The following is a 21,432-nucleotide window of genomic DNA, read 5'->3' on the forward strand; positions in this document are numbered from 1 at the left end:
TGCAGATGGCCTCTCCCACACCCCAGGACCTGGAAAGGCTGCAGGCAACTCTTAGGGAACTCACTGGCAGAGGCAGCTCTCACGCAGCAGGGATCTGCAGCCTCCAAGCCTCAAAGGGAAGTGAAAGGAGGAAGGGGTAGCCAGGGGTGGGGTATGGAAGGTGACTGGGTGGCCACTGGACAGACAGGCAAGCCAGTTGGAGGAGGAGGCCCTCAGAGGCGGGACAGCCACCCTGAGTGGGTGTACTTAAGCCATGAGACACGCTCCTCCTCCAAGCCCTTATCAGAAATATATTATGTGGAATGGAACAGATAATTAAGCACACCTTCAAGGGTCCTGATACTAGTTATTCATGAATTGTGAATAATCGCTCAGGTGAGAGTTCAAAGTTAGCTATATGCTAGCCTCCGTCCAAGCACCAGATCTGAGCAGTTGCCTTCTAAGAGCTGCTTCAAGCTGGACCTTCTCTTCCTCATAGAATTGTTTTGCTCCTTGCGCTCAAGAGCATCACAGCTGCTTGTTTTGAACTGAATACTTATCTCCCCTTTGTCAATCTTACTAGCAATTCATTTTAATTCATTTTAAATGTTTACTTAATTTATACCCAAGTTTTGATTTGATTTTTAATGTCTAGGTCCCTTTATTATTATTTTTCCAAATACCTGTTTTAGTTTAAGTAGTAGAAGAAGAAGAGTTGGTTCTTATATGCCACTTTTCTCTACCCAAAGGAGTCTCAAAGGGGCTTACAATCGCCTTCCCTTTCCTCTCCCCACAACAGACATCCTGTGGGGTGGGTGAGGCTGAGAGAGCCCTTATATGATTGCCCGGTCAGAACAGTTTTCTCAGTGCCATGGCGAGCCCAAGGTCACCCAGCTGGCTGCATGTGGGGGAGCGCAGAATCGTACCCGGCATGCCAGATTAGAAGTCCACATTCCTAACCACTACACCAAACTGGCTCTCTCCAAGTAGCTTGGAACCCCTACTACATACCTGGATGGTTGCTAGTATCATCATGCCATTAAGTTTGAAATTTGAAAAATGAATACTTGTGCCTATGCAATAGTATAGTGGTTCCTATAAGCAACAGACATTTGAAATCCCCCTCCAATGCACTGCATGATTTATGTATTTTAAAATGTTAGATTTTTTTTTACGGGGGATGGACACCTTATAATTTTGGTTGAAGTCAGCCATCTTCCATGGCAGGGATGTTTCCACAAGTGTCCCACAAAGCATGTCATCGACATAGGGAACATGGACCCAAGGATCTTGGAAGCAGTGGATGGACCAGGCCTAGTAAATCCCATGCTTAAATCCCTATTCAACAGAGAAGTTGGATTGGTACCTCTTTCAGCCTCACCTATTGCTCGGGATTGTTAATGATTAAACAGGGGAGGGGAGAGCCATGGAAGCAGCCTGGAGTTCCTTGAAGGAAGGGGAGGATAGAAGTAATCTTGTTAAAAAAAGGACTCCAAACTCACTTACATGTAGGAAATTTGAGGTGCTTATTTCCTATATACAGGCAAGGGAAACATTACAAGGAACTACACCACCTCTTCATCCTTGAGGGGTAGAATTTTACTATCCATTTCTGTATTAATGAGTAGATCCGTTTGGTTACTCAACTCAATCCTGGCTTGTGCTGTGTGCATCCGTTCTGTTTTTGTTTCTGATGGACAAGTTTTGCACTGTTTCTAAAACGTCTTAGAGCAGAGGCAACAGTGTTCAGGCTGCGGGGAACCAGACATCCCTCAGACTACTATCTCTTGCTCCAGCTTTTATGATTAACTTGTTTGGTGGGCTGGATGAAGATAATGTGCTCATAATCTATTCTAGAACAGCTCTAGAGAAGAATCAAAGCTCCTAGGTTTGCAACAGCACAAGGAAGCTTCAGCACAATCTAGGACTGATTTCCTGCCCCAGGAATTCTTACGAAGGGACTTGGGGCATCCAATCCACATGCCTCCTTACCAGCCTTTCTCAACTTTTAACTGTTGAGAAACCCCCTGAAACATTCGTCAGGCTTCAAGAACCCCCGGAAGTGGTGCAATTGCACAAAATATGGTTGGTGTACACACCCACCCAGAGCCCCTCCCCTCAACACCCCCTCCAGGCCCATCACTGACCATTTGGGGGGGGGAGGCAACATGACCATATGTGGCCATATCGCCTGATAAATGTTTGATATATATATATACCCTTTCGGAAAACCCTTCCAGGACTGTCAAGAAGCCTCAGGTTTTCATGAAACCTTGGTTGAGAAAGCCTGCACTCGACAGTCTGTTCCTAGTCAAGGCTCCTATTGTCTCCAGCTCCAGTACTGCTTCGGCTGCAGGAAAATGAGCATTACACATACTGCACAATGGGAGTCACTTGCTGCTTAGCACTTTCTAGCACAGCAGGTTGCAAATTCACACATGGTACATTTCCCTCAGCAGTTTTTGGTTGCCTAAGCTGTGATTCAACTTGAATGTAACTTTGAAGCGGAAGAAGGGATGGTTTTTATATCCCAGTTTTCACTGCCCAAACAAGTCTTAAAGCAGCCTACAATCACCTTCCCTTCCTCTCCCCACAACAGGCATCCTGTGAGGTAGGTGAGGCTGAGAGAGCTCTGATATTACTGTCCTGTGGAAACAAAACTAACAGGACTGACTAGCCCAAGGTCACCCAGCTGGCTGCATGTGGAAGAGTGGGGAATCAAACCCGGCTCTCCAGTTTAGAAGCTGCTTCTCTTAACCACTACACCACACTCATTTGCGATTTCTGGAAGTCATCCAAGTATACTTTTCAGTATTAGCAATCAACACTGTCAACCCTAAATATAAAACGAAGTTGGTGGGGATTTTAAGCAAGTTTTCTTACCCTGAAGCATAATTTTTAATTTGGGAGGGGAATCAAGATAATGTAGCACAGATGCTATGGCTTGGGGATTTCAGAAGACAAAGTCACATTACTGACATATCAAGAATAGCAAGCTGATAATTTAAAAAAAACTGTCATTTTCTTTAGAAGAATCCCTTGAAAGCTACATTTCAAAAGAAAATGAGAAAAGTGTCAAAATTCTAGTTTGCCAAATGTGTGCAAGAAGGGTTAATGTCCTTATTCAGAAACTAATGAAAGGCCATTTTGTTGCATTCAGATTAGTCACAAGCAGGCTATAGACTGCTGAAAGATGTTTGAAAGAGAGCGTTATATGCACGGTACATATGTCCATCCCACTTTTGTCTGGCAAACAGGTGAGGCAAGGTTTTATAGCATTCTATAAACTTGATCTGAGGCAGCAACTGAGTGTGTGCGTGCCCCCATTATGGGAAGCTGCATTTCCCAAAGTCTTAGCTTGTTTTGGGTATGCTCCTTACTAACAGGACCAAAAGCTGAGGCAGGGGGAAAGAGAGGAACTCCATTTCCCTATAAAGGAGACTCCAGTTTCAACAGCTTGAATTACTCTTGGCATGTAAGCGGATCTCTGAGGATCAAGCACAGAAACAAGTGGATTAGAATTACATCTACTCAGGGTAATTTTTTATTCAATATATTAAATATATATATTAATAATTGAAAAGTCACATACTGGAAATTGGAAAGCGGGGGATAGACAAATATAAATGTCAAAAAAAATTGATGGACTTTACAATACAAAGTTTATATACACAGAAAGACAGAGGGTGTCCTGCAGGCATCGGCCACTGCACAATCGCTAGGCCCAAGAGCCCCTTTCCCCCTCCCGTGCTAACCTCTGCTCTTCATTCACCTGTATTTACAAGACTGCTGTTCTCATATTTATATATAGATATATACACAACTTTTACAAAAAAAGAATCCGACGAAAACTCGACTGCAATTGACAAAAGCAGCAGGTGGGCAGGAAACCATCCAATGGACGGGGGCTTATTTACGACATAACCACCCCCATTGCAACAAGTGCCCCCGGATGCAAGGGGTTTCCATGCGGGGGGTGTGTGTGTGCGCGCTTGGTGGGGGGCGGTGATGAAATCCCAACTCCTGCATCGGGGAGTGAAGTCTCAGCCAGGCTTGACCCAGGGCTGGCGACTTGTGGGTTGGAAAATGAAATGAGAAGGCAACTCTTTGCATGTTGAGTTCCTTGCCTGCAAAGCATTCCAGAGAGGCGACTGGTGCAGTTGTATGGAATTTTAGTGCTATATTGCACAAGAAGCCACTAGCAGGCCACAAGGAAAGGCAGCATCAATTAGGGATATTGTGCATGTAACTCTAGAAGGCACACTGAGATTTCCCCCCACGGTTTAAAAAAAAGTTGTCCCAAGTTCAGAGAGAACTTCATGACGATTCTGAATGTCCCAGGAGCCTCTACGTTTAAGGGGGGGAAGGGGGGCACTGGGTCTTCCATGGTCTTCAGTCCTTAACTACTGGCGTTCACCAAAGCTCTTCCAATGTCTCTGGGAAATGTTCCTGCAGCCTCCCTTCCAAACAGTGGATGGCAAGGAATTTCTTCTGCCAGTTGCTCTTTACCAAGGGAGAGGGATGCAGTAGAGAAGGAAAAATCTTCTGTCTCCCCTAAGGGAGCACCCAGGGCATGGCAGCATCCCCAGTCGAGTCCTCAGAAAGGCAAAGTGTCCATGAATATTTTATCCACGATGGGAGGTGGGGGCACCAAGTCCTCCAGCTTTAGGTAGAAGATGCGCTGGAGGCCTTGGGTACAGAGGGTGCGGAGTTCCGGGAGTTTGCCCAGCAACTTGGAGAGGCAGTTTGGGTGCACCTGCTCATTGGTGGTAGAAGTCACATGGTCTTTAAGGCAGCTGACAATGCGGTTCTGGAGGTCCTCAACCTTCTTGAGCTCTTTTAGCCCATGTCGGTCTGGTTTGGAGATGGAGCAGAGAGGAAACAGAAAAACAGAGGAGATGAGTCATTAGAAGGAAACCACCAAGTTCTTAAAGAAACTTATATACTGGGAACAGCATGTGACACTCTGTGCCAGTGATTCAGAAGCCAGTATGGGGACCACAACAGGTGCTGCCCAGAACAGATATATGCCATACAAGCCCCTGGAACACACCATCGTCTAACTCAGAAGTCACGTTTGAGAACTAATAAGGAGTACATAACCTCAGAATGGCACCTCCATATCACAAGAACAGCAGTGCATACGTGATTTCCTCTAGCAACTAACACTGCCAAATCAAGTTGCTCTCTGGAAATCAGTCAAATATTTGCCACCAATATTTATGCTCATCTTTGTCTCTCGTGGCCCTTCCTTGCATACCCCGGGAATTGCTGATTGCTAGTGTGGGATGGTAGGTGAATTTTCAGTGTTTGTCTCTTGTGTCCTTTCCTTGCATACCCTGGGAATTACTGATCACCACTGTGTGATGGTAGGTGAATTTCCCCCAGGCCAGGCTGAATTCTGGAGATTTTTGGTGGGGGGGATTCTCTTGGGCATGAAACTGGGGTCACTGTAGGTGGGCAGGTAGTTCTGAGTTCCCGCACTGTGCAGGGGGTTGGACCAGATGACCCTGGAGGTCCCTTCCGATTCTATGATTCTATGACCATTTCCTCAGTATCTGGGGAGCATCATGAATTACAAGCATACAGCTTCTAGACATCTTTAAAAAGCATGGTGCCAAAGGTATTCAATATGTGGGTCTACAGTAAGCAGAAGACAGAATGTCTTGGCTCCTGCCTCACACCTGTACTTCCCGCTTCATCCATCCCAGAAGCCCATGTGTCCACCTACCTGTGATTATGACAAGCGCAGCAAGGCAGGAAAAGGAGGGTACATCAATGTTCATGCGATGGAGGCTCTGGGAGAATTCTATAATGGAATCTATCCATTCCCCAAAGCCCCGGACGCATTGCATGCGATGCAGCACCACTCCATTGCAGAAGATCAGCTTGCCCTCTTCTGGCTTGGACCTGTGAGAGAAAGAGAGGAAGTTTGTCTTTAAAAGAATCCACACTGTCAAAAGACCACAAGGGATAAGTAAGAAATGTATGCACTCAGCCAACAGGGAGTAAATCTATTGCATTGTTCTGGTGGTAACAAGGTTGTGCCATGGGCAACCTATATGTCTTGGGGGCTAGGACTGTGATGCTTGGTCTTCTCCTTAGCACTGTTGCTGGTCTCAACAAGCAGGACATCTAACTGCTGCCACTTCCCTGAAAGCTTTTGGTTCCAAGGACAGAACTCAGACCAGTGACAGAAATTACCTGGACAGCCTCCATCTTTCTCATAGAAAGCTTCATAGCTCAGCAAAGATTTGAGCCTGGGAGTCCCAGGGTGATGTCTGAAGCTATGCTAACACTTACTCTGGGTCTATGGGGGGGGGGGGAGAACAACAATTCCTGCCTTCCATGAAGTAGTTCTCACTGTTTTCTTAGGGTGTTTTCTAATTCTGTAATTATGGTCTTTGACACGGTTTACTGGATGTCTTATGCTATCTGAATTTAAAAAAAATGCAATCCATCTCAAAACCCAGCAAGAAAGGTGAGCTATAGATGTAGTAAATAGATACATAATTTCTCTCGGTCTCACCAATACAGGCTCCTTTCTGCTTTTCTCACCAGTTTTTCAGAACCAGCATTATAAACCTCCTCCCCGGACCCCAAGACAACATGAAGGTTCTTTACTTCCGGAGATGCAAGAGAGATTCAGAGAAATCTCAAGCCACTAATGCTGTTCTCCTACTTGGCAGAGTAAACCTACTGTCCTATTAGAGACCAGAGGTTTGGAGGTACAGAGCAGAGCTTCAAACTAGAATCTCTCATGCCCACAGAAATATATTTCATATAGCTGTAATCTTACTGGCCTTGTCTTACCAACCTAGAACTGGATGCTTCTAGAACAAGCAGGACTATAATGGAACAAATCCTGCCTCCCTTTGCAACTAATATATTTAAGGTATACCCCAAAAATCGAGGCTACACTCCCGCCATTTTTAATTTACAGCCACAATTGACCATCCTCTATCATTCATACAGCCAGATGGATGCATCCAGCTACCATTTGCCTTGGGTCAAAAGATCTCTTCCAGAAACCAAAAAAGCTCTGACCATTGGTTTCATGCTGCAGTCGCCGCAGGCTACCTGTATGCTAGTCGGAGAATGAAGAGTTCGAGGAACGCAGACTCCAGAAGCAGGTCCTGATCCTCTTTTGGAAGTTCTAGGAAACCCTGGATCTTCTCTGCCCATTTCCGGATCACATCCATTGAGCCTGTCAATAGGTCATAGAACTGCTGCACATCCACACAGTCTTCCTTCTCAAACTGGTAGGAGACACTTTCCTGGAACTGAGAGGGCAAAATATTGGAACATATTGGAACAAGAAGAGTGGGGTTTCTTTCCTTTTCACAAAACAGGAAGAGTTGCAACTACAATAGCTCTTTCATGGTTTGTACTTTCACAAAAGAAGAGTTAAGAATTTAGTCAAGACTGCATATTCGGACAGTGAAGTTGTACAGACAAACAAAAGCTCACTTCTGGATTCTCAGGCATCGTTGTGTTCTCTGAACAGTTGTATAGGTTGGGTGTATATTAATGAGTGTTACAAAAAAATTGGGACTAGGTGGCCTTTCAATTCTATGATTCTATTCAACATAAATATACATGTTGCTTTCTCAGCCTCACCTACCTCACAGGGTGTCTGTTGTGGGGAGAGGAAAGGGAAGGAGATTGTAAGCCGCTTTGAGACTCCTTTGGGTAGAGAAAAGTGGCATATAAGAACCAACTCTTCTTCTAGATGAGAGTCACGGCTACCTAACTGCACTGATTCACAACTGTAGAACATGGCTGCTTCAACATGATTGGGACACTATGTACAAGATCCAAAGAGATCTAGTTAAGGGCTTAAAAATCAGTTCTGGTTACATGCTGCTGAATGGCTCACACCAAAGAGAAGAGGAGTCTGCTAACCAAAGCTTCATTAAAATACAGAGTGCTCCACAACTGGGGGAGGGGGAGTTCTCTGAGGAGTGAAATTTCCCCCCATAGCTCTTCACATCATTAAAAGTTGGGCAGACGATCAATGTTCCAATAAAAAATTTCAGTGGTGCTAGCCGTGCCTGCAGGCCACTGGCTGAGCATGGAAAAGAATGTGCATGGAGAAAGGAATCTTGGCTATAAATGTAAAGAAAAGCTACCAAAACTCTTGGGTGACCTAGTGAAAGTGACAGGCAGTAGAACTTGGACAGACAGAAGGAAGTGCACAATACTAAATCAAACGTATGTTTGCCTTCAGTTACAATGTCAGACAGCAGCACAGATGGGAACTGGAAAAGTCTGTAAGGCAGGTCTACTCGTGGGTTTAAGCAGTGACCGCTAAAGGGAGCCTTGCCGTTCAGACACCTCCAGATGTCAGAGGCTGAGACAGACCATGTTTAAGAGGTTCCTAGAGGCATCTGAAAACAAGCTGTTTGAAACAGAGCCCTGGACTAAATGGATCTTGGCCAGACCCAGCAGAGCAGTCCTTCAGTCACCCATCCCTGTTTTATGACCAGAGAGTCCATCCTAGACAGTCTGTGCTGGCCTCCTTCATTGAACCTCGCAGCTGACACAGGCCACACAGCCTGTGCTGTCCACATGGCCAGTGTTCCACGGCCAGTCCAGAATGTTCTGAAGTGAAAAGGAATCCTCTTTCCTTAGGATACTTCTTGGACTACCAGTTGTGAGCTACAGCGCTGAACTGGAGGCAAAAAGCCACCTGTCTGGTTGTGCATCTGGGACTGGCATTAGAATTTGGGCTAAGGACATTCAGCAAGTTGCCCCTGCCAGCATACCACGCCCCATCTCTTAGCATATCACTACTGAGCTGGCTCACCAATAAATGTTAAAATACATCGCAGGTCCAATAAAAGTCAGCAATAAAACCCAATAACCTCCATGGAAACCCTCATCAGACCATATAAAACCATCACCGAGTCAGCAGCTTTTGACAGAACCTTGGAACTGGGACAGAGAGCCCAGAATGCTTCCCCAGACCTCTCTCTGCCCTCCCCATCACCCGCTGCAAGGCCACAGACGGCAAAAACGGAGGCAAGTACCTTGGAATAATCCAGTTTAGTGGCACTGGGGATGGAATCTATGTGCGCTCTCACAAGAGAGGAGATGAGGCTGACTGGGGAAGAGTCTTGCGCTTGTTTGGGTTTGGAGGGCAGCCGGCCCCGACGGCCTTTCAAGCTGTCTGTCCGCACCACTGAGGAAAGAGGGGGAGAAGGGGGAGAGGTGAGAACACGAGTTTCAGAAATGCAACAGCTACTGACAAGATTAGTGGTGAAAGCCTTCCCGAGGAGCTTGGTCTGACTCCTAGCCCAGAAAAGCAACTGCTGACAGAATTAACGCTAAGCGTTCTGAGAAACATGCATGGCGGCACTGGGCGCCTTGGTGTTCCGCACTTTGTGAACGCATTAGGAAGTGTGGAATCTGATCCTGGGCACACACAATCCAGCAACCCCAAGTGCAGCGTTGTACTCCGAGAGGAAGCCACAGCAAAAGACAGCAACAGAGGCTGATTCTTCTCCTCTCCAACTGGCCAGGCCTCCTCTAAAGACAGGCCAGAGGGACAGCCTGTCCCTGGATGGGAAGAACACATCTCTCTCCTTAGAGCGATGACACTTGTGCTCTCTCTGTCTCTCCACTTCTTTGGAGCATCTGAGCAGGCTGGAAATAGCTCTTTGTGCCGAAATAGGTAAACAAGCCTCGCAGGCAGAATACAATAGTGACAGCTACACTAGCACCTGTTGTAGCCTAGTAGCCTATATCAACCTATCTCAATTTTTTTACCACCGAGAAACCTCTGGAACATTCTTCAGGCTTCAAGAAACCCCAGAAGGGGCACAATCATGCCGAATGTGGTTGGGAAGCATAACTGGAAGGGGTGGGTCGGTCGGCATGACCATATGTGGTCACATCATGATACATTTTAAACAATTTTCGAAAAGATACATAAAAATTACCTCCCACCCATCTAGGAAACCTTTCCAGAGATGCCAAGAAACCCCAGGGTTTCATGAGATCCTGGTTGAGAGATTCGTCTTAGCTGTGTGTGAGCATGTATCTGACACACAGTCTAGCCACATCACTTTGCTCAGCTGAGCATCAGCACAGGGTAATGCTCAGAAGAGCCATTTCTTGCATTTAAATCTTAGCTCTTTCTTCAAGGAAGCTTGGGGTGGTATTCATGAATGGGAGAGTCCCATTGACAGTTAAGCAGAACCAATGCAAACCATTAAAGCTTCCCTTACCCTCTCTTGTTTCCAGCAACCTCCAATTGACTAAGTATCAAAGATCAGGTTTAAGTGTTTTAGGGACCATCACTGTAGGGTTTGGTCCAGAGGACTGTGAGTTTAACTCATGAAGTGGATTTCTTTCCTCCCCCTTCCTGTTGTAGCCCCCCTCCAAAGTAGCTCCTAGAAGTTATAGACCTTCAAAACATGGAATACAATGAACAGGACCTACGGTGGGAAGGAAGGGGGAAACAGCAGCCAAAACACCATTCTCCATGCTAATGGAAGTTTGTTCCTGCTCAAGGAAGACAGACTTTGGATACTTTTAAACCCCCTTATATTTCAGGGCCCATACACCTAATCAGAATTATTAGTCACTTCTTGATTATCTCACCACACACAGAGAATTCATGGCTGGAGACCAGAACGCCCCACTATTTAATGTTTATGGCTGAGAAGTGAATCCAGCTTACTGATTTGTCGGCACCAAAGCAGGAAAAGGTGGAGACTGCAAATAACTTAACACAGGCTTTCATGGGTGTGGTCTTTTTTGCAGACCAGTGTTGTAATATCACTTTATTAGTCACCAAAATCCTTCATTCTTAAAATGCATCCAAGGGAATGAGCACCTACCCCTGGACAGAGGCTAGTCATCACAAACAGGATGGGACATGCCTTACCTTCTTTGACCATTCCCACGGCAAGGCACTTCTGGAAGCGACAGAACTGGCACCGGTTTCTCCGTCGCTTATCCACAGGGCAGTCTTTGTTGGCTAGGCAGATGTACTTGGCATTCTTCTGTACTGTGCGCTAGGGAAGAGAATTAAGGGGCGGATGTCACCCTCGTGCAGAGATAATGCAGTCCGTTTTCAACCTTGACGGTGGCAGGAACAAAGGCCTGCCTGCCAGCAACTGATTTATTGCAACATTCCCACAACCTGTGGTTTTGAGTGTCATAAGGGCCCTGTCCCAAGGGCATGGCAGAAGACATCTCATATTCCACGTGGGCGCACTTTCCAGCCACAGCTGAGCCGAAACATTTCCGCAGGTGGGTAATGTTACTGTAATGCCACAGAAATGTGGGGATGAAAGTCAGAAGAGGGACTGAACAAGCTGTGGCACCGGACAGCCCGAAGCACCCTGGACCAAGACCTCCAATTGCCTCAGCTCAACTAGAAAGTGTTAAGGGAGAGGTGGCACACGCTCTGTCTGAGTAGCTGTCACCCAGTGTGCACTAGTAAACTACGAAGACCTGGATCCAGGTTAGCACTTCTCCAAGCACTTCTGCCTACAGAGTGCAATAATCCCACAAAAAATACCCAGCCCTGTGAAGTTACATTTCTAATACTTCAGAAAAGTGAGGTATTTCTTAACTATTAGAATATCATGGTTTTCTCCATCAGAACTGCATTCTAATTCCTAGTATGTATCAGGTATCTCTTCTGGAAACACGCAGGTGCAGAACCCTCACAAGTCACCGAACACATATTAAGGGAACATGTTTGAGTGGCTGGATTCAAAATCCCACCCATACCCATCTTATGTCAAATCTCACACCCAGATCCCCAGATTCAGAATGCAAGCTGGGAGAACCTGTGCTGCAACCTGCCTCTCCAGAAGCCACGGCAAGATAGGCCCCTGCATGCTCAGACCACCCACTGGGCCTGATGCCCATGACAGGCCACTACTTCTGCCTGCTTTGCGGGAGCAGGCCAGCAATGGGCAAGAAAGACACACAGGTCACCTGGGAAAGAATGGCTGGGCTGCTTCCCTGAGTGCCAAAAGCTCAATATGGGTCTCAACCATTCCATTTTGTTCCCATGAGCGGGTTCGTAAGATTCACAGAATCAAAGTGGATCAGAAAGACTCAAAAATTTCACTACTGGCACATGCGCATGACTGCATCAAAGCCGTTCATCACAACCCTGTTGACTGTGGCCACGTGAAGGGGACTATGATCTCTCAATACACCTCTCTGGATTGTCTGGATGATGCTTGCAGCACAGGTTTGCAGCAAGCTTATCAGTTTCTGAAAGTTCAGCTGTTACGTTTACATGCAAGACCTCGCCATCTGATACAGGCAGGGGTCCAAAAATATTAATTTGGCTTCCCAACCCACCACTGTTGGTGCTCACTAACAGCTCCCCTCCCCAAGTCCTCTACCTTGGGGGACTCCAGTACTCTGTGAAAGAGAGTAGTCCGTTTGCTGCCATCTGCAAGCTGCAGGGCAGGTGTGTGTGTGTGTATGTGGGGTGTGTGTATGACTAGAGGCGCTGGATTCCAGTCACCGGGATCTACAAGAAGAGAGGAAGTTGCCAGTTCTATTTGGGGACAGCCTCCTGCAGAATTCTCACATGTGCATCAAGGAATAGTCTAAGAAAGGGGCATTTTCCACCTTGCCAAGGTCCATCAGTTTATAGTCTGGTTGGAAGATCTCTCTTTCCTTTTATGTGGCCTTTCCAAGTTTCTGCTTTAAGCTAAACAGCAAGTGGAGTGGAGCTACAGCACCTGTGGGCCAACATGCTTCATGGCAAACCAGCAGCCTGCCACATCTGTCAGGGAGATACCACAAAGAAATGCTTTTCTGGCACAAAACAAATGGACAAGGAGCCATTTTGATCAAGCAGCAACCAGAGTGTGGGATTGCTGTGTGCCACGAGAACCACCCATCTGTACTAATGAAAGAATCATTTCTGGGCACTGCCAGCTTGGATGATTTTGAAGATTTAAGTTTTGAGGGAAGGAAGAGTCCAATCTTTAGTGGGCTCCCCCCCCACTCAAAGATGTCCTTGCCAGACACTCATTATGAAGGGAATAATATCTCCCACAATGACTGCCTTTATTAGGCAAATTCAAGTGGAGTACCATGTTGGTCTGAAATAGCTCAACAATATTTGACCCAGGTGCCTTGTCCGAGGAAGTGAACACGCACACGAAAACTCACTCATGCCTTGAATAAATCTTTGTTGGTCTTAAAGGTGCCACTGGACCCAAATTTTGTTTTATTAGGCATCCCTATAGCCGTCAACAGCAGAACCTCCCTCCCCAGCAGACCTTGAAGCCTCAGAAGTTTTGGCCTAGGCTGCTGACAGCTGTGCACCTCATGGTACCCCTTCCCTGCAGAACTCCTGAGGCAGAACCAGGGAGTTCTGGGTGCAACATAAGAAGTGTAAGAAACCTGCTTACCTTGAAAAAACCCTTGCAGCCTTCACACGTCCGGACTCCATAGTGCTGACACGAGGCATTGTCCCCGCACACAGCACAGCGCCCCTCGTTGGAACCAGGACTCCGAGCCTTCGTTGGAGAGAGCGAATTGTCCATCAGGCTAGGGCTGTCCAGGGCGGGGGAGGCCTGGCTAAGTGGCAAAGGGGAGAAACTCACTGAAGGGGAGGTCTGTGGGAGCGAGAAGACGTCTCCATCCACCAGGTGTTGGTGGGCTGCTGACTGCATCTTCAGGGGACTCTGAGGGGGGATGGCAGGGCTGTGAGCAGAGGGGCCAAAGGAGAAGTAGGAAGGGTGGGCAGAACCGGATTTTGGAGGCTCCGTTGTCGTTGCTCCTGTCACCCACGGCCTCATGCCCTCGTACGTGTGAGGGGGGGAATAGGCCCCGAAAGAGTTTTCCCAAGGCGGCCCCTGGGATGTCTGGAAGGTTGGTGTGGAAGGAGAGGGGACGGAGCAGGGGCTGCCGTAATAGTCTGAGCCGCTCGAGGACAGGGTCTCATCCAGCTGGCTGCTGAAAGAGCCAGGGTAACAGCCGTACACTTGGAAATCCTCCAGCTTGAAGGATGCGGTGGTAGGGTTTGCCGCTGGGATCTGGTAGAGGAAAGCGTCGAATTCGCCGGTGTAATTGTCCATGAATGTGCTGAAGCTGGGCAGAGAGGTGGTGGCAGCAGTGATCTCCGTGTTCATCAGGTCCATGGTGGATTTGCCAAGCTCAGGGGTCAAGAGGTCTGCCGGGTAGCGTTCACAGGGTCCTCCGCTCTGAAGCAAGGTCCCATATTGAGTTTGGATACAGGGCATCTCTAGGAAAGGGAGGGAGGAAAACAGGCCAGTTATTGGATATTCGGTCATAAGATCCTCCAGTAAGGATGCTAGCAGAGCTGGTGGTTATAACCCAGAGATGGGTATCACTGATCACAGTTTATTTATATGCCACCTTTCCTCTTGGTTCAAGGGAAGAAGCTGTCCTTTAGATCAGTGGTCCCGAACCTCTGGTCCGGGGACCGGTCTGTGGATCAGTCGGTATCGAGCCATGGCTCCTCCTCCTCCTCCTCCCTGGCTGCTGCCCCAGGGGCTGCCCTGCCACTCTGCCACTGGCTCACCTTTGGTGCTCTCCAGCGGCCGCCATAGCTGGGGCTCCCCCTCAGCGTGGCACTGTGCAGCTGCTGCTGGCAGCGCCCCCCAGTGGGCAGCGGGAAAGCAAGTGGAACAGGGGCTCAGCTGGTGGTGGTGACATCCCTCGGCAAAAGACTACCTCCCCCCCAGGCCTCAGTAAAATTGTCAAGCGTTGACTGGTCCCCGGTGATTAAAAGGTTGGGGACCACTGCTTTAGATATTAGTAAGGAAAGAAGTGGCAAAGGGTACCCTACCCATGATCATTTTGATGTCAAACAAAACCATGCACAAAGAAATCATCTGAAGTTCCCATCACAATTGTTAATAGTTTCCATTGCTACTTTCCAAATAAGTGAGTTCATTTATGCTATTTAAAAAATCTTTTTATGAACAGTAACTTAGACAGATTAGTTAGATCAGCCTTTCTCAACTTCTTCATCATTGAGAAACCCCTAAAACATTCTTAAGACTTCAAGAAAAGCCGGAAGTGGTGCGAATATGGTTGGGAAGCATAGCTGTGTACATGCCTAGCAAGGACCCTTCCCCTCCCCACCTCCTCTAGGCCCATCAATGGCCATTTTGGGAGGGGTGGGTGGGTTGACATAGCCACATATGGTCAGAGCACCCAATAAATATATTTAAAAATATATTTAAAAATTAACTCCTCATCCATTCAGGAAACCTTTCCATGGCCAACAAGAAACCCCAGGGTTTCATGAAATCCCAGTTGAGAAAGCTTGCGTTAGATGATGGCTGCTATAGTGAAGCTGGTGTGCAACCAGCGTCGTACTGTGGTCAGAGACTTGCACTAGAATCTGGAACACCCAGAATGACTACTCTGTTAAGAAATCTTGCTATGCAACCTTGGGCTCACTGCATAGCCTCATCCTAACCTGCCCCACAGGGCTGTTAGGAGGATAAAGTGGAAGAGAGAAGAATGAACTAAGCCAAGCTGGGAGAAAGGCAGGGTATAAATGAAGTCAATTAAGGAAGCAGAAACTGAAAAATTACAAGGGCAATGGAAAAGAGAAGAGCAATGGAAGAGCAATACAGTTGACTTGAGCTTCATTTCATGGGGATGTGAACAGGCCAAAGAACCAAGTATAAATTCAGGGCAGACCAGATTGCAAAGGAGGGTGGATGTAGCAATACCCAAACAGGTATAAAAACAGCCAAGTCTCCCCAAGAACCTGTCCTGCTTCTATAACTCAGACTGCCCATTTTCAAGGCAAAATTCCTGAAAGCCAGATCCTCAGTTTGGATTAATTCCAGATTTTGCTTTAAATTATGCATACAACAAGAAGCTTACAGTTTACAGAAGACATATACTTAGTAAGAGTTGGGGCTAAATTGCTCATAGAACCACACTATTTTCATCACATGAGAATGTGTATAAACTGCAGATTAGATGGGTGCTCCTGTATCCCTGACACCACCCTCCTGGGGACCAGGGCATTCATATTATTTTATTGTAGTGACGCCTCATAAGGACATCATGCGCACAGAGCAACAGGGGAAGCGCTACCATGTTCTTTCCTGAATGGCCACCGGAAGGGAACAGCCCTGAGCTTTAACCCTCTCCGTGCTTTCCATGCAAGATACACCGAGGAATGATACCAAGAAGAACAACTGTCAGGTCACACCTTGGCCCAAAGCACTCCATATTTAGCTTTTTAAAAAGGCCTTCTGGAACGAGCAGCTTCCATCTCCTGAGACTTGGCAAGGCAGCACAAGAAGCTAACAAGCAACGCCACAAACAAGCTTCAGTCATCGAGACAGTGGCCCATAACTGGCTCTCAGGGAATGCCATGGATTTTAGCCACTAATGTCGCCCTGTAAAAGGGGAGACGTAACCAGAGTCTTGGGCTGAGCTGAAAGCCAAGACAGTAGTAACTCTTGTGGCAAGATGATAATGTCATTCATGTTACAGGCCTTTAAAGGCTAGGTTCTATTAGTTGAGGAGCTGCTGCTTTAACAGGCAGTAAAAGACGGGGAATGACAAGATGCACAAAATCCAAGCCAACTTGGCAGAGCCCGGCCACTGGAGAAAAGCTAGGGATACTCTTCTTTGTGCCACCGAGTGCGTGATTCCATCTTCAGCTCCCCGTGCCTTTGGTAGGGAAGACCCCCACTTTAGACCTACTGTCATAGCAGAATAATCAAACCCCACAAAAGTTTGGACCGGGATGCATCGCTGCTCCAGGCACAGATTAGCCAACTAGCGGCTAGCCAATCTAGTTTGTGACGGGGAGAGAAAGGGGGTAGGGTGGCCTCTGGGGAAGGGCGAGCGAGAAATATAAAAAAGAAATAAAGTCACCACGTCCCAAAGGCAGAATTGGGCTTTGCTCCCCAGCATCAGATGGCGCTTAGCCACTGCAGCAGAGCAGGGGGGATGGAAAACAGCTGGAGGAGCCCTAGACAACAGGGATGCCTCTATTGCAGAAACAGGGAGAAACAAGCAGATGTATGGCTTCCTTCTGTGCTCTTCTACATCTCAGCTATTACCACAAAAAATCCAAGGATTTTGCAGCAATGACCCCCCCTCCAAAATATTTTGGAAATGTCAAGTGCCTCATTTGCTCCATCCTTCTTTCTCCTTCCAAGAGAAAAATCCCCACAGCCTATTGCTCAGTGACCCCAATACTTTTGCTATCAGGGACAAATGTTCTGCCTGCCCATTGGGCGGGCTGGCCCAAGCCCATTCCTCTCCCGAAGGACAGCCACCTGATCTTTCTACTTTGGCATCGTGGTGCATCAGTTACACATGTCTGTTCCCACTGCTCTGTTGGCCAGTTATTCCACATTTCTTAAATCGGAACTCGGAGCTTAATTGTTAAAGCTTGTAGGAACTGCAGCTAACAGATGCTCTTCCTTGTGACATGGTATTTATTAGCTCTTTCCCTGGAGGAAGGCCTTGTCTGCAAATGCAAAGGGGCCATCTCTGGGAGTGGTGTAAATCCAGCTGGCTTCTTGATACCAGCCAGTGATCTAATCTCAGGATTGCCACTCAAGATTCAGTGGAAGAGTTCTGGCAGCTACGGAGCATCCACTACTAGTACTTGTCAGACATACAGGAACTCCCTCTTGTTCTGACCATCCCAGGAGAGATTCAAAACAAAACAAAGATAAATGGCTTGGCTGCTAGTAGAAACTCTGCTTCTGCCTCAGAACAGGTATCAAAGAAGAGCCGAGGGAATTGGGTCCAAAGCAGATACTCACTCTTAAGATCCCTAGAGCTGAAAAGCAGCAGGGATCCATGCAGGGAAACAGAATATGGTTGGACCCCACAGAGCTGTCAAACACAGAGAAGGACCCCATAGAATCACTGAACACAGACACGACAGAATTGTCAAAACCAGGCATGATTCCTGATGCTCTGAAGGCAAGCATGAACTGGGCTACCAGAAGGGACAGGTTCACTCTTCCTACTGTACTCTACAGCAGGGATAGTCAACCTGTGGTCCTCCAGATGTCCATGGACTACAATTCCCACGAGCCCCTACCAGCGGTTGCTGGGAATTGTAGTCCATGGGAATTGTAGTCCATGGACAACTGGAGGACCACAGGTTGACTATCCCTGCTCTACTGAAGTCAGTACCTGGAGCTACACACGCTTTTTTGGGAGGGCTTACAAATTTTTGCTTACTAGCAACCTTGCCTGCAGCATAACTTGCTCTTGGGAATAGAATAGACACGCTGAAGACAGAACAGTGTTGTCACTTACTGCAATTGTAGCTATGCCTTTAACTGTTTGCTATGCAAACATCTGTATCTCTGTTCTATGGGGAAAAACGTTTTCCCTGCAGAAAAGCAAGCCAAGCTGTTTTCTTTCCCTATCAGTTGGCAAACCCACTTGCAAAGGATTGAATTCAGACTAGTAAAATTACAAGCCAGTGTATGACCACTCCTGGAGTAGCATTTCCTCCCAAAAAACAGGTCCTTGCTGCATTTCTACTGGTGACATGCATGCCCCTGCACAGTGGTTTTCAGACAGAGGTACCCAAGTATGTAAATATGGAAATCTAAATTTGCAACAGTCAGCATTTCAACTGTACCCACAAACTGGTTTTGCTCAATACTCAACGGAATACAACAGGCCCTCTCTGGTGCACCTAGGAATCCATCTACCTGTTGCATGCTGCATATAAGCAGTCAGTTATGGAGGGTTATTACTTGTACCTGCTTGTTCCAAAGACCATATAATGGAGATACACAAGAGTCAGCATGAGGCCTTTTGCAGCAAGGAACTTATGACATCTGGAAGCCCAGTTTTGTGCAGAGGCCTTTAAGGAGCTTTCTACGGCTTCCTACCCTCTGCACTTCCTACAGTCCTCCAAGTCACGCAAGAATGGCAATGACACAGCGTTGCTCTTAACGCTACATTCATCTCGCCAGCTACCCCTTTGAGATACTTTTTAAACTCAAATGGCCTCCAGAATGCTCATCAAGAGCTAGAGATGCACTGCCATCTCTTAGGTCTGGAGAGAGACTTGCACAGGGAAGTTATCCACATTTGGGCTGCTTACTCTGCAATGGGAGTAGGGATGTCTTTTTATTTTTGAGCAGGAGTGGCCAAGCTGCGACTCCCCAGATGTCCATGGACTACAGTTACCATTAGCTTCTGCCAACTGGCCATGCTGGCAGGGGCTCATGGTAATTGCAGTCCATGGACATCTGGAGAGCCACAGTTTGGCTACCCCTGCTTTATAAAAGGTAAAGGTATCCCCTGTGCAAGCACTGGGTCATGTCTGACCCTTGGGGTGACGCCCTCCAGCGTTTTCATGGCAGACTCAATACGGGGTGGTTTGCCAGTGCCTTCCCCAGTCATCACCGTTTATCCCCCAGCAAGCTGGGTACTCATTTTACCGACCTCGGAAGGATGGAAGGCTGAGTCAACCTTGAGCCGGCTGCTGGGATTGAACTCCCAGCCTCATGGGCAAAGCTTTCAGACGGCTGCCTTACCACTCTGCGCCACAAGAGGCTCATACCCCTGCTTTATAGCCTCGCTCAAATGCTAGTTTTCCTTCTTCTTCTTGTAAAAATGTTGAATTCTTGAAGGACAACTGGAGCAATCCTCGTGATTTCAGTTTAGTTTCTCTAGAGTTAGGGCCTGAAGTATTTCTGCCCACAGGATCTATCAGGGGTGGCCAAACTGTGGCTCTCCAGTCGTCCATGGACTACAGTTACCATGAGCCCCTGCTAGTATAGTCCATGGGCCTCTGGAATGCCACAGTCTGGCCACAACCAATCTATATATTCAGCCTGGGTCATCCTGCTTCCTCTGTCTATGCCATGCAGAACTGACATGGGTCTGGCCAGTGGCCAATCAAGCACAGTATTTTTCTGACAGTGGCCAAAGCAGCCAGATGTTTCAGTGGGTACTATTCACTGTGGCTCACATAGTACCAAAACGCCCAGCCTTTTGGCATCAGGCAGTGCTCAACAGCACCCCCTGCTGGAGAATCAGAACAGCAAAGATGGACCCATTTTAATGTACTGGAGCAAGTTTCAGGGTTTTTAAAAGGAAAATCCTTAACTCCGTGAGCAAGAATACAAGCTGCTGCTCAGATTACTGTGCCCTGTGCACTTTCACAGAGACAAAGAGCTTACAGCAGAGACCAACAAGTTATTATTGTCTGTGTGAAAAAGCAGGACCTTTACCTCCACATTTATGGGGATAAGAGATTTCTCAGTGAAAGGCAATTTCTTACCTGTTTAGCATAGAAAGCAACGGCTAATTTACCACTGAAAATAATTACTTGTGTTCATGCCAGATTGAAAGGAGTTTGTGTGCTGGCTATGTCCAAGTCCAAACCTGTTTTGCTAGACAGAGGCAGAATGGCCATCTTCCCCCACCCAGCAGGTCTCCTGTGCTGTTAGCAGCTGCGTGACAGGTAGCTATCAAACAGGTTCAGCTATCTTTAGCACACAGATAGAGCCATGGGGAAGGCTTCACTGACTGAATTTCTGACCTCTGGAAGGAGGTGAAGACTGACAGGACTGTGCAGACCTGACATGGGCTAGAAGAAAAATATTTCAAATTCATTAAAAAGATACGCTTAACAAAAATGAGAGGTTATCTAGGTGTTGTAATCCACCTTGTGTCTCAACAAAAAAGGCAGATGATAAATACAGTAAGTAATAGATACCAACACTACATTATAAGAAGCTGCAGTGATCAATTGCCTAGTTTTCCAGCCCTCTTTGGTGGACAATTCAAAGAATGTGTAAGAATCCATTTAACTGTCTTTGTGGTAACCTACTAATCAATAACTCTCTTGGTGGGTATTTATTTAGTGGAAACAGGTTCTAATGTAACCCAAGTAAAACAAACTGTTCACTGGAAGGGCCCCAGTTATGGAACCCCATTTTGCAAGGGCTGCTTGGGTTACTCTAGAATGAAATCTCCATTTTGTTACCACAATGAACACATTAAAAAAAAAAGACCCTGAAAATAAGTTAAAGATATGACCCACCTTACCCAAACAGCAGCCACTGTATGTTTAGAACAAATCTGTAGCAAGTTGACTTTGTCAGTCTTTGAAGTCTAGCACACACCAAGGAAACTAAAGGAGCCCTGGTCGCTGCAAAGGAACAGGCTGCCAGGTGCTTGAATTTGATGCTGCACCTGTTGTTTGGAACATGCCAGGAACTGCAAGCCCCCAACAGCCACATGAAAAGGAGCCACCATGAAGAGCTTCCTGATTTATGCCTTTCAGCACCAGTGATGGTACAGAACTGCTTTGCAAATCAAAGCTCTTGAGTTCTATTTTTTTTTTTATGTTCCTCTCTCTTTGACAGGGGAGACCCCCAAATACCTAGACAGTCCTTCTTTTTAAAAAAAGGAACACATACCCTCATCGTGGAGTGATCCCTGCAATTGGAAACTGATGCAGAGTCTGCT

At 46.9% G+C, this 21,432-nt stretch overlaps 1 protein-coding gene across 3 annotated transcripts in view; it reads right to left on the bottom strand.

The window, feature by feature from the left end:
• Positions 1-3,500: 3,500 nt before the first annotated feature.
• NR4A1 (nuclear receptor subfamily 4 group A member 1) overlaps positions 3,501-21,432 on the bottom strand; it is a 35,923-nt gene continuing 17,991 nt past the window's right edge. For all 3 annotated transcript variants that reach the window (XM_077328603.1, XM_077328604.1, XM_077328602.1), the window contains 6 exons: positions 13,380-14,215; positions 10,874-11,003; positions 9,012-9,163; positions 7,060-7,262; positions 5,711-5,889; positions 3,501-4,833 (listed from right to left, as the gene is read on the bottom strand). In XM_077328603.1, coding sequence (XP_077184718.1) covers positions 4,577-4,833; positions 5,711-5,889; positions 7,060-7,262; positions 9,012-9,163; positions 10,874-11,003; positions 13,380-14,213 — 1,755 coding nt within the window. In that variant the 5' untranslated portion in view covers positions 14,214-14,215 and the 3' untranslated portion in view covers positions 3,501-4,576. The remainder of the gene's footprint in view (positions 4,834-5,710; positions 5,890-7,059; positions 7,263-9,011; positions 9,164-10,873; positions 11,004-13,379; positions 14,216-21,432) is intronic.

The sequence above is a fragment of the Paroedura picta genome, chromosome 3 (genome assembly GCF_049243985.1).
Source record: "Paroedura picta isolate Pp20150507F chromosome 3, Ppicta_v3.0, whole genome shotgun sequence".
NCBI classification, from domain to species: domain Eukaryota; kingdom Metazoa; phylum Chordata; class Lepidosauria; order Squamata; family Gekkonidae; genus Paroedura; species Paroedura picta.